Raw genomic sequence first — 14042 nt, forward strand, 5'->3', positions numbered from 1 at the left:
GAGAGGGGAATCATCTCCCGGAGGACTCTACGCCGCCATGGTCGCCTCCGGTGTGATGTGTGAGTAGTCTACCCCTAGACTATGGGTCCATAGCAGTAGCTAGATGGTTGTCTTCTCCCCATTGTGCTATCATTGTCGGATCTTGTGAGCTGCCTAACATGATCAAGATCATCTATCTGTAATTCTATATGTTGCGTTTGTTGGGATCCGATAAATAGAGAATACTTGTTATGTTGATTATCAAAGTTATATCTACGTGTTGTTTATGATCTTGCATGATTTCCGTTACTAGTAGATGCTCTGGCCAAGTAGATGCTTGTAACTCCAAGAGGGAGTACTTATGCTCGATAGTGGGTTCATGCCTGCATTGACACAGGACGATGTGACAGAAAGTTCTAAGGTTGTGTTGTGCTGTTGCCACTAGGGATAAAACATTGATGCTATGTCTAAGGATGTAGTTGTTGATTACATTACGCACCATACTTAATGCAATTGTTCCGTTGCTTTGCAACTTAATACCTGGAGGGGTTCGGATGATAACCTGAAGGTGGACTTTTTAGGCATAGATGCAGTTGGATGGCGGTCTATGTACTTTGTCGTAATGCCCAATTAAATCTCACTATACTCATCATGATATGTATGTGCATGGTCATGCCCTCTTTATTTGTCAATTGCCCAACTGTAATTTGTTCACCCAACATGCTGTTTGTCTTATGGGAGAGACACCTCTAGTGAACTGTGGACCCCGGTCCAATTCTCTTTACTGAAATACAATCTACTGCAATACTTGTTCTACTGTTTTCTGCAAACAATCATCTTCCACACAATACGGTTAATCCTTTGTTACAAGCCGGTGAGATTGACAACCTCAACTGTTTCGTTGGGGCAAAGTACTTTGGTTGTGTTGTGCAGGTTCCACGTTGGCGCCGGAATCCCTGGTGTTGCGCCGCACTACATCCCGCCGCCATCAACCTTCAACGTGCTTCTTGGCTCCTCCTGGTTCGATAAACCTTGGTTTCTTTCTGAGGGGAAACTTGCTGCTGTGCGCATCATACCTTCCTCTTGGGGTTCCCAACGAACGTGTGAGTTACACGCCATCAACGCCATCAACTATTCTTTGTTGAATATCATGTGAGTTGCTATGCATGTCCGTCTTGTCTGAAGTAAGAGAGATCTACCAGCTTAATGGTTGGAGCATACATATTGTTAGAGAAGAACATTGGGCCGCTAACTAAAGCCATGATTCATGGTGGAAGTTTCAGTTTTGGACATATATCCTCAATCTCATATGAGAATAATAATTGTTGCCACATGCTTATGCATTAAAGAGGAGTCCATTATCTGTTGTCCATGTTGTCCCGGTATGGATGTCTAAGTTGAGAATAATCAAAAGCGAGAAATCCAAAATGCGAGCTTTCTCCTTAGACCTTTGTACAGGCGGCATGGAGGTACCCCATTGTGACACTTGGTTAAAACATGTGTATTGCGATGATCCGGTAGTCCAAGCTAATTAGGACAAGGTGCGGGCACTATTAGTATACTATGCATGAGGCTTGCAACTTGTAAGATATAATTTACATGATACATATGCTTTATTACTACCGTTGACAAAATTGTTTCATGTTTTCAAAATCAAAGCTCTAGCATAAATATAGCAATCGATGCTTTCCTCTTTGAAGGACCATTCTTTTATTTTTATTGTTGAGTCTGTTCACCTATCTCTCTCCACCTCAAGAAGCAAACACTTGTGTGAACTGTGCATTGATTCCTACATACTTGCATATTGCACTTATTATATTACTCTATGTTGACAATATCCATGAGATATACATGTTACAAGTTGAAAGCAACCGCTGAAACTTAATCTTCCTTTGTGTTGCTTCAATGCCTTTACTTTGAATTATTGCTTTATGAGTTAACTCTTATGCGAGACTTATTGATGCTTGTCTTGAAGTACTATTCATGAAAAGTCTTTGCTATATGATTCACTTGTTTACTCATGTCATATACATTGTTTTGATCGCTGCATTCACTACATATGCTTTACAAATAGTATGATCAAGGTTATGATGGCATGTCACTCCAGAAATTATCTTTGTTATCGTTTTACCTGCTCGGGACGAGCAGAACTAAGCTTGGGGATGCTGATACGTCTCCGACGTATCGATAATTTCTTATGTTCCATGCCACATTATTGATGTTATCTACATGTTTTATGCACACTTTATGTCATATTCGTGCATTTTCCGGAACTAACCTATTAACAAGATGCCGAAGTGCCGATTCTTTGTCATTGTTTTTGGTTTCAGCAATCCTAGCACCGAAATATTCTCGGAATTGGACAAAATCAACGCCCAGGGTCCTATTTTGCCACGAAGCTTCCAGAAGACCGAAGAGGAGACGAAGTGGGGCCACGAGGTGGCCAAACCCTAGGGCGGCGCGGCCAGGCCCTTGGCCGCGCCGACCTGTGGTGTGGGGCCCTCGTGTGGCCCCCTGACCCGCCCTTCCGCCTACTTAAAGCCTCCGTCGCGAAACCCCCAGTACCGAGAGCCACGATACGGAAAACCCACCGAGACGCCGCCGCCGCCAATCCCATCTCGGGGGATTCTCGAGATCTCCTCCCAGACTTCACGGGGAGAGGGGATTCATCTCCCGGAGGACTCTACGCCGCCATGGTCGCCTCCGGAGTGATGTGTGAGTAGTCTACCCCTGGACTATGGGTCCATAGCAGTAGCTAGATGGTTGTCTTCTCCCCATTGTGCTTCATTGTCGGGTCTTGTGAGCTGCATAACATGATCAAGATCATCTATCTCGTAATTCTATATGTTGCGTTTGTTGGGATCCGATGAATAGAGAATACTTGTTATGTTGATTATCAAAGTTATGTCTATGTGTTGTTTATGATCTTGCATGCTCTCCGTTACTAGTAGATGCTCCGGCCAAGTAGATGCTTGTAACTCCAAGAGGGAGTATTTATGCTCGATAGTGGGTTCATGTCTCCGTGAATCTGGGGAAGTGACAGAAATCTCTAAGATTATGGATGTGCTGTTGCCACTAGGGATAAAACATTGGTGCTATGTTCGAGGACGTAGTTACTAATTACATTACGCGCAATACTTAATGCAATTGTCTATTGTTAGCAACTTAATACTGGAGGGGGTTCGGATGATAACCTGAAGGTGGACTTTTTAGGCATAGATGCATGCTGGATAGCGGTCTATGTACTTTGTCGTAATGCCCAATTAAATCTCACAATACTCATCATATCATGTATGTGCATGGTCATGCCCTCTTTATTTGTCAATTGCCCAACTGTAATTTGTTCACCCAACATGCTGTTTATCTTATGGGAGAGACACCTCTAGTGAACTGTGGACCCCGGTCCTATTCTTTACATCGCATACAATCTACTGCAATACTTGTTTCTTGTTTTTACGCAAACAATCATCTTCCACACAATACGGTTAATCCTTTGTTACAGCAAGCCAGTGAGATTGACAACCTCACTGTTTCGTTGGGGCAAAGTACTTTGGTTGTGTTGTGCAGGTTCCACGTTGGCGCCGGAATCTCTGGTGTTGCGCCGCACTACATCCCGCCGCCATCAACCTTCAACGTGCTTCTTGACTCCTACTGGTTCGATTAAACCTTGGTTTCTTACTGAGGGAAACTTGCCGCTGTGCGCATCACACCTTCCTCTTGGGGTTCCCAACGGACGTGTCAACTACACGCATCAGGCGGTACATTAGCATAGGTTCACCCACACAACACTTATCATAACAATGAAGATTATTTAGCCGTATGTAGCGAAAGCACTAGACTAAAATCCCGTGTGTCCTCGAGAACGTTTGATCATTATAAGTAAACAACCCGGCTTGTCCTTTGTGCTAAAAAGGATTGGGCCACTCGCTGCAATTATTTCTCTCGCATTTTACTTACTTGTACTTTGTTCATCTGTTACATCAAAACCCCCTGAATACTTGTCTGTGACCATTTACAGTGAATCCTTCATCGAAACTGCTTGTCAACACCTTCTGCTCCTCGTTGGGATCGACATTCTTACTTATCGAAGATACTACGATACACCCCCTATACTTGTGGGTCATCAAGGAGTGAAAGCTCTAAGCTTGGGGATGCCCCGGTGGTTCACCCCTGCATATTTTAAGAAGACTCAAGCGTCTAAGCTTGGGGATGCCCAAGGCATCCCCTTCTTCATCGACAACATCATCAGGTTCCTCCCCTGAAACTATATTTTTATTCAGTCACATCTTATGTACTTTGCTTGGAGCGTCTGTTTGTTTTTGTTTTTATTTTTGTTTGAATAAAATGGATCCTAGCATTCATTGTGTGGGAGAGAGACACGCTCCGCTGTTGCATATGGACAAATATGTCCTTAGGCTTTACTCATAGTATTCATGGCGAAGGTTGAATCTTCTTCGTTAAATTGTTATATGGTTGGAATCGGGAAATGCTACATGTAGTAATTCTAAAATGTCTTGAATAATTTGATACTTGGCAATTGTTGTGCTCATGTTTAAGCTCTTGCATCATATACTTTGCACCCATTAATGAAGAAATACATAGAGCTTGCTAAAATTTGGTTTGCATATTTGGTCTCTCTAAAGTCTAGATAATTTCTAGTATTGAGTTTTGAACAACAAGGAAGACGGTGTAGAGTCTTATAATGTTTACAATATGTCTTTTATGTGAGTTTTGCTGCACCGGTTCATCCTTGTGTTTGTTTCAAATAACCTTGCTAGCCTAAACCTTGTATCGAGAGGGAATACTTCTCATGCATCCAAAATCCTTGAGCCAACCACTATGCCATTTGTGTCCACCATACCTACCTACTATATGGTATTTCTCCGCCATTCCAAAGTAAATTGCTGGAGTGCTACCTTTAAAATTCCATCATTCTCCTTTGCAATATATAGCTCATGGGACAAAATAGCCTTAAAAACTATTGTGGTATTGAATATGTACTTATGCACTTTATCTCTTATTAAGTTGTTTGTTGTGCGATAACCATGTTCCTGGGGACGCCATCAACTCTTTGTTGAATATCATGTGAGTTGCTATGCATGTTCGTCTTGTCTGAAGTAAGGGCGGTTTTCACAACCAAATGGTTTGAGTATGCATACTGTTAGAGAAGAACATTGGGCCGCTAACTAAAGCCATGAATCATGGTGGAAGTTTCAGTTTGGACATAAAACCTCAATCTCTTATGAGAATATTAACTGTTGTTGAATGCTTAAGCATTAAAAGAGGAGTCCATTATCTGTTGTCTATGTTGTCCCGGTATGGGTGTCTAAGTTGAAGAATGATCAAAAGCGAGAAATCCAATGCGAACTTTCTCCGTAGACCCTTGTACAGGCGGCATAGAGGTACCCCTTTGTGACACTTGGTTGAAACATATGTTATGCAATGATGATCAGTGTTAACCCAAGCTAATTAGGACAAGATGCGAGCACTATTAGTACACTATGCATGAGGCTTGCAACTTGTAAGATATAATTTACATGATACATATGCTTTATTACTACCGTTGAAAAAGTTGTTTCATGTTTTCAAAATAAAAGCTCTAGCACAAATATAGCAATCGATGCTTTCCTCTTTGAAGGACATTTCTTTTACTTTTATGTTGAGTCAGTTCACCTATCTCTCTCCACCTCAAGAAGCAAACACTTGTGTGAACTGTGCATTGATTCCTACATACTTGCATATTGCACTTGTTATATTACTTTACATTGACACTATCCATGAGATATACATGTTATAAGTTGAAAGCAACCGCTGAAACTTAATCTTCCTTTGTGTTGCTTCAATACCTTTACTTTGATTTATTGCTTTATGAGTTAACTCTTATGCAAGACTTATTGATGCTTGTCTTGAAGTACTATTCATGAAAAGTCTTTGCTTTATGATTCATTTGTTTACTCATGTCATTACCATTGTTTTTGATCGCTGCATTCATTACATATGCTTACAATAGTATGATCAAGGTTATGATGGCATGTCACTCCAGAAATTATCTTTGTTATCGTCTACCTGCTCGGGACGAGCAGGAACTAAGCTTGGGGATGCTGATACGTCTCCGACGTATCGATAATTTCTTATGTTCCATGCTACATTATTGATGATATCTACATGTTTTATACACATTATATGTCGTATTTATGCATTTTCCGGCACTAACCTATTAACAAGATGCCGAAGAGCCGATTCTTTGTCAAGTCATTGTTTTTGGTTTCGTAAAATCCTAGTAAGGAAATATTCTCGGAATTGGACGAAATCAACGCCTGTGGTCCTATTTTTGCACGAAGCTTCCGAAGACCGAGGGGGAAAGGAAGTGGGGCCACGAGGCGCCGCCACACTAGGGCGGCGCGGCCTGTGCCTTGGCCGCGCGGCCCTAGCGTGTGGGGCCCTCGTGTGGCCCCCGCGTTGCCCTTCCGCCTACTTAAAGCCTCCGTCGCGAAACCCCCAAAGCATCGAGAGCCACGATACGGAAAACCTTACGAGACGCCGCCGCCGCCAATCCCATCTCGGGGATTCAGGAGATCGCCTCCGGCACCTGCCGGGAGAGGGGAATCATCTCCTGAGGACTCTTCACCGCCATGGTCGCCTCCGGAGTGATGAGTGAGTAGTTCACCCCTGGACTATGGGTCCATAGCAGTAGCTAGATGGTCGTCTTCTCCTTATGTGCTTCATTGTTGGATCTTGTGAGCTGCCTAACATGATCAAGATCATCTATCTGTAATGCTATATGTTGTGTTTGTCGGAATCCGATGGATAGAGAATACTATGTTATGGTGATTATCAATCTATTACCTATGTGTTGTTTATGATCTTGCATGCTCTCCGTTATTAGTAGAGACTCTGGCCAAGTTTTTGCTCTTAACTCCAAGAGGGAGTATTTATGCTCGATAGTGGGTTCATGCCTCCATTAAATCTGGGACGATGTGAGAAAGTTCTAAGGTTGTGGATGTCCGTTGTCACTAGGGATAAAACATTGATGCTATGTCCGAGGATGTAGTTATTGATTACATTACGCACCATACTTAATGCAATTGTCTGTTGTTTGCAACTTAATACCGGAAGGGGTTCGGATGATAACCTGAAGGTGGACTTTTTAGGCATAGATGCATGCTGGATAGCGGTCTATGTACTTTGTCGTAATGCCCAATTAAATCTCACTATATTTATCATATCATGTATGTGCATTGTCATGCCCTCTCTATTTGTCAATTGCTCGACTGTAATTTGTTCACCCAACATGCTATTTATCTTATGGGAGAGACACCTCTAGTGAACTGTGGACCCCGGTCCTATTCTTTACATCGCATACAATCTACTGCAATACTTGTTCTTTACTGTTTTCTGCAAACAATCATCTTCCACACAATACGGTTAATCCTTTGTTACAAGAAGCTTCTGGAGATTGACAACCTCACTGTTTCGTTGGGGCAAAGTACTTTGGTTGTGTTGTGCAGGTTCCACGTTGGCGCCGGAATCCCTGGTGTTGCGCCGGCACTACATCCCACCGCCATCAACCTTCAACGTGCTTCTTGGCTCCTCCTGGTTCGATAAACCTTGGTTTCTTTCTGAGGAAAAACTTGCTACTGTCTGCATCACACCTTCCTCTTGGGGTTCCCAACGGACGTGTGTTAATTGCACGCATCACTCCTCTCCTTCCTTGTCCTCACCCGGACCCTCCTTTTGCTCGTTCATCACCATGCCCACACCGCCACCTCATTGTTGGGTTTCAGCTCCGGCCACCTGCCGCCAGGAACCAACGAGCTACCCGCCGGTCAGCCAGGCCGCATGAACGTCGTTGGCACGTGGGCTATTCGGGCCATGGGCCGGCATATTTAGCGTGTGCCGGCACGACATGGTCGGGCCGGGCCGTACCATGCCAGGCCTTTTTAGGCGAGGCAGGGCCGGGCCGGCCCGTTGTCCGGGTTTGCCACTTGGCCATCCGTTTTCTCGTTGACACTCCCGGACCCAGCAGCCAGCCAGAGTGCCGGAGCAACCCAAGCCGAAGCGAAGCAGTCGCTTCCCCTCGTTGACTGCCTACCTCCTCTCCTTCTCCGAAACCGTGCTGCTGCTTCCCCTTTTCTTGCCCCGTTGCCCGCCCCCGCCCCGCTCGTGACCTCGCCGCCGGTTCCTCTCCCTCGACCCCCGCTCCCCGCACGGCTCGCAGGTGATCCACCCGCCGGAGGCAAACCGTCCTCTCCCACCTCGATTTCTCGGTGTTTTTTTTTCTGGCTGCTTCTGCTGCGTAGAATCGACGCTGATATGGCCGTTCCTTCGATTTGGTCGCTGCGTTCGGTCGCGTTCCGGGAGCCGTGGTGCGTGCCCGCTCTAGCCAGGCTCGTGGATCTGGATCAGCCTCGTGCCGGGAGAGACGAAGGATTAGATGGATTTCAGTCACTCCGTTTCATCGCTAGCATAGGGGAACCGAAGGCGTAGTTTCCCACACGCGCGTCACCTAGTTTAGAGCTGCGTGATTCCACTGTTGGTGAATGTCTCTTGCTCATATTACGCTGCTTCAGCTTAGTAGTAGTATACTTGGATGGATGCTACCCGTTAATAGGAGGTTTTCCTAATTTGAGTGCTTCCGTTCTTTATCCCTGCGTTGCAACTGCATTTGTCCTATATGTATGACGCTCGCCTGACAATTTCCTATTATGCTTACACTCGTATTTTGTATATTGATTATGTGTGATTGATTAAACAGATCAGGGCATTTGGCGCGGGAACTGTTGGCGCCCTATTGACAGCATGGATTAAAGTGGAAACCAATGTTGATCCCGAAATGGTAGATTGGTGACAGTTCTTGAAGCTGCGGGGGATATTTTCACCAGCCTTACTCTTCATTTGACACGGCCGCATGTTTGATTGTGGCTCAGAAAGCTCCATACATGGACAGACACAGAGAGACCTTCAAGAGGTTGGTCATTTCCTTAAAGAGCACTTCTGTTATGTTTTCGCAACTCTTAAAGCTCATTTGAGAATGTCATAATGTTCTTGTTTCCCTTTTGCATGTCTTAACTCTCCCCTGACTAACGGAATACGACAAATCTTCTGCCCCAGTTTAAGAAAAATAATACGCTTGGACATTTTTACCAATTTATTCTTGGTCCTCTCATTTTATAGTGTTAACCTTATAGCTTAAACAGCTAATGTTGCTGTGTAGTCCATTTCTGCAACTAATATTCACGGTTATTCTTCCCATGGTTTCCTCTACCCATACCTGTAATCTTTTCTTGCCGTATGTCTTAGTTTAAACATGTCTTGGCTCTTTATATCGTAATTATTTGACCTTCTCTGATTTTACCTGCAAGAGTTACCCCATGTTAGTTTCTAGAAGAAACAGACAGCTCGGTAATGTATTTTACATTTTCCTTCATGCTGCACAGGCTAGCTAGGTTTTAGTGCTTTAGTTGTAAGTGTTGTGTCAATGTTAGTTTCTACAAGAAAACTGAGAAATTCTGTCCTTTCCTTTTACATTTTCTTTCATGTTGGTGTAATGAAGCAAAATGGAGGGGGAAATTCTCATTCGTATCAGCCTATCAGATGCATTATATGTTTTAACTTCTCACTATGCACTATGCATACACATTTATTCTACTTTTGTTTAGCTGTATTCTGTTGTGAATATGTTTCAGTTATATCTGTACACTTTATGTAGGCTGGATGAGTCAAGCCCTAGGTCATCTGTACAATCTGAAATAGGGGCGAGGAGCAGCCGGAGGTTCAGCATGCCTGGGTTTGGTTATGATTCGTTTAACCCAGTAAAATCACTCATGTCAGGGATGAGAAAGGGTTCTGGAAGAATCAAATCACTTAGACAGTCACTTACCTCTGGCGCTCCTAAGACAGCCTTTGCGGAAGACCTTAAATCTCTTAAGAAGAATATATTTGATCCTCAGGAAAAGTTCCTTTTGCGAATGAATAGATTTTTCTTCGTGTCATGTATTTTCGCTGTTGGAGTTGATCCACTCTTCTTCTTCCTACCCATTATCGACCACTCAAATTGCATTGGTATAGATAAGGACTTGGCAGTGACATCAACAATAATAAGAACCATTATTGATTCTGTCTATCTTATTCGAGTGTTCCTTCAATTCCGCACTGCTTATGTTGCTCCATCTTCTCGAGTGTTTGGAAGTGGCGAGCTTGTGATTGATCCAATGCTAATTGCGATGCGGTATATTAAAAGCTACTTTATAATGGATTTCTTTGCATTGCTACCACTTCCACAGGTACTTACTTACATTCCTGCTCTTTAACAATACGAAGTTTACTTAACTGTCCCATAGTCTTTATATCTTAAACAGTAATCCTTCGTTTACGTAAAAAGAGCCTTTCAAATATTTATTGAACTTCGGCATTTGATATGTTTATTATTTGACTAGCCTGCCTTTATGCGCAATACAGTTTTGCTTCAGTGGAATCAGTACCATTACTTGCATACAACCATACAGATAGCTATGCAGCAGCACGTTCTGTCCATATTTTGAACTATGATTTCTGCTTAGTTATAAGCATTTTTTCCACTTTACCTTGAACTATCTTTTTTGTAATTGTCAGATTGTAGTTTGGAGATATCTCCACAGTTCTGATGGTCCAGACGTACTGGCTACAAAAAATGCGCTGGTTTGGGTTGTATTATGTCAATACATTCCAAGGTTGCTAAGGATATTCCCCGTGACCAAAGATTTGAAAAGGACAGCTGGTGTTTTTATTGAAACTGCCTGGGCTGGTGCTGGTTACTATCTTCTCTGGTTTATGCTGGCTGGTCATGTAAGTTTCTGCCTATGCTTATCAGCCATGCGCATCTTTATCTGCAGAGCATCACAGTTCTTTCCCTGTATACTGTATTATGATGAGTGCCTGGTGTAGTCACAGAGTTATTTTCTTACATTCCCAATAACTCATATAAATTTGCTTCTTTACTATCTAAACTCTTCATCTATCCTGTCAGATACAATAGATTATAACTTATAAGATTTCTTAGAACCTGAAGATTGTGCATAATACATTGTAGGCATTGCCAATTGGTCCATTAGGTATTGGCATTGCAAATACAAATCGATGATTTACCTTTTTTTAATTCAGTATCAATGTTAGATGAAACGTTGCCAACTCTGCTCATTCATGTTTTCTTTGACTTACGCTGTATATTTTTCTATACATTGCAGAATGTTGGCACTCTGTGGTACTTCTTAACAATTGAGCGCCAAGATAGTTGCTGGCGTTTGAACTGTCATCGTAGCAATGATTGTGATACCAGCTACTTGTATTGTAGTGACAATCATGGTAGCAGTGACATCTATAACACTTGGAATAAGAGTACCCAAATATTTAATCGGTGCAATGGTACTGATACTGCTGCTGATGCTTTCAACTTTGGCATCTATCAGCAAGCGTTGGTCTCTGGAATACTTGTTCCAGGAAACTTTGTCTCTAAACTTTGCTATTGCTTCTGGTGGGGATTGCAAAATCTAAGGTAATGGAAACAATAGTACTTGAATCTCTCATTATGTAGGAAAAAATTGGTCGAGTATCTCTGAATTTATGTCCCCGCAAATTGAGTCATTTTGATGAAACACGAGTTGTTTCATGGTGGAATTGTGTGTAAAGTCCTTTGTTTTCCTTTCTGAAGATTTTTTTTAGCCATGTAAGAAATGAGAAGCATCGTACGGAGCTTGGAGACCCATATAGAAACCTCCTACCTTTCCTAACTTAGTGGATTAGGTGTGAACTATACTGTATGAAGTGGCGTAAATATAATTAATAAAGACTCTTTCTGTGTGATTTAGAAGAGCATCATAGTTAATATTGGTTTGACTTATGATCTGAAAAAACACATAGGTTGGAGCCAGATATTCCTGAGAGAATATGATATGTGATATTGTATACGGTTACCATGTAATTATAATCTGGACTTACTAGTCACTGGTGTTAGATTAGGTTCTATGTGAAATTAACAAAGTTAGAATTAAACTTACTGGTTCTAATATGATTGATGTGATATAAAATAATCAAGAAGACAGAATAAAGGGAGCCGCTGCCGATTCCTGGTTTCCTGGTCAATAGCAGGATCACGTGGAAAGATGTTGATTTTATCTCGTATACTGCCGTAACAGAATGCTGATAATGTTAGTCATGCAAGATGAAGAGAGCACGAGATCTTAAGTTATGTACAGCAAAAAATGTCATGCCAAGAAAAAGCCAGAAACCAGCCTGTCCAGCTTAGGCAAGGAAAGCTAGCAAAAGTTATTTTGTGAACCCTGATCCTAATTAACCTGGGTCCTTCTGCTTGGATGTCAAAACTTGCACTCTTGTTGTTGCAAGTTTATGTCAGCTATTGTCATTTTCTGTCCTAAACTATTTACACTTGTAAATGTAGTGTCCTAGAAACTGTACTGGTTAAACATTTCAAAGACTATTCGACCTTTGGTATATAGATATTTCTTATAATTGCCAGCATGAAATTCACATTAATAGATTTGATGTGAAATTTACTTCCATGATATACTATTTTGCGATTGCTACCAAAATTTTATGATAGAAATTAGCAGTGGTACCTTGAAGATCGTTTTGTCTGTACAATGACTACTGTTTGCAACTAGAGAGTATACATTTCAGTAGCCTATATATGTATCATGCTTGCTATATTTAACCTCCTTCCGTTTAACAGTACTCTTGGCCAAGGGTTTGTAACAAGCACATATCCCTGGGAGGTGTTATTCTCTATTGCTATATGCATCCTTGGACTGATCCTGTTTGCGCTCCTCATCGGTAACATGCAGGTAGAGGGATATTGCTTGGAAAACTCTCTTTTCAGCCTTTCTTTTTTTGCCTGATTCAAACCTTTTCTTTTCAGACCTACCTTCAATCAGTTGCTATACGCCTTGAAGAGATGAGAGTTAAAAAACGAGATGCTGAGAGGTGGATGCATCACCGTTCACTGCCACCGCAAATCAGAGAACGAGTAAGGCGATATGAACGGTACAGGTGGTTGGAGACCAGAGGAGTAGATGAAGAAAATTTGGTTCAAACCCTTCCAAAAGATCTTAGGAGGGACATCAAACGCCATCTCTGTTTGGGTTTGGTGAAAAGGGTAAGACATGTCTGGTCAATTATCTTTCAGCATCTTGTAGTGAATTACACCGATCTCGACCTTGTTTTGTTTTGCTGCTGATAGGTACCTTTGTTTGAGAATATGGATGAAAGATTGCTAGATGCAATATGCGAGCGCTTAAGGCCTGCACTCTACACCGAGCACGAATACATTTTGAGGGAAGGTGATCCAGTGGACGAGATGCAGTTTATTCTACACGGCTGTTTGGAGAGTATGACCACTGATGGTGGACGAAGTGGGTTTTTCAACAAGGTCCAGCTAAAGGAGGGTGATTTCTGCGGAGAGGAGTTACTCACTTGGGCATTGGATCCCAAGTCTGCTGCCAATTTCCCATCTTCGACCCGGACAGTGAAAGCTCTAAGTGAGGTTGAGGCATTCTCTTTGCGTGCCGATGAACTGAAATTCGTGGCCAGTCAGTTCAGGAGGCTCCACAGTAGGCAGGTTCAGCACACGTTCAGGTTCTACTCGCAGCAGTGGAGGACCTGGGGTGCCTGCTTTGTTCAGGCGGCTTGGCGCCGCTACTACAAGAGGAAGATGGCTGAGCAGCGTCGCAGGGAAGAAGAGGCGGCGAACCGCCAGAGCAGTAGCAGTGGCCCTAGCCTGGGAGCAACCATCTACGCGTCTCGGTTCGCAGCCAATGCCCTCCGGGGAGTTCACCGGCTTAGGAACAAGACCGTTCCCACCATTGTGAGATTGCCAAAGCCTCCGGAACCAGATTTTGGCGTCGAGGATGCTGACTAAACAAGACGACCACTCACACGCGAAATGCCTGTACTTACGCTGTTGACCGAAGTATTCTGTAGATTGTGTACAAAATTCAAAGACAGCTTCACAACACTATGCTTGTAGAAGTTTACTATAGAAGATGAAAATGTATAATGTCTCAGTTTTGCTA

General features: G+C 42.8%; 1 protein-coding gene across 1 annotated transcript; it reads left to right on the top strand.

The window, feature by feature from the left end:
• The first annotated feature begins 8028 nt into the window (after positions 1 to 8028).
• LOC127336940 (probable cyclic nucleotide-gated ion channel 5) lies at positions 8029 to 14042 on the top strand. The gene is made up of 8 exons (XM_051363807.2): positions 8029 to 8197; positions 8735 to 8947; positions 9689 to 10262; positions 10591 to 10803; positions 11202 to 11509; positions 12704 to 12815; positions 12890 to 13126; positions 13211 to 14042. Exons 2-8 carry the CDS (start codon positions 8919 to 8921, stop codon positions 13886 to 13888), a joined length of 2151 nt encoding a protein of 716 aa, XP_051219767.1. The 5' UTR covers positions 8029 to 8197; positions 8735 to 8918; the 3' UTR covers positions 13889 to 14042.

Source organism: Lolium perenne, chromosome 2 (genome assembly GCF_019359855.2).
Source record: "Lolium perenne isolate Kyuss_39 chromosome 2, Kyuss_2.0, whole genome shotgun sequence".
NCBI classification, from domain to species: domain Eukaryota; kingdom Viridiplantae; phylum Streptophyta; class Magnoliopsida; order Poales; family Poaceae; genus Lolium; species Lolium perenne.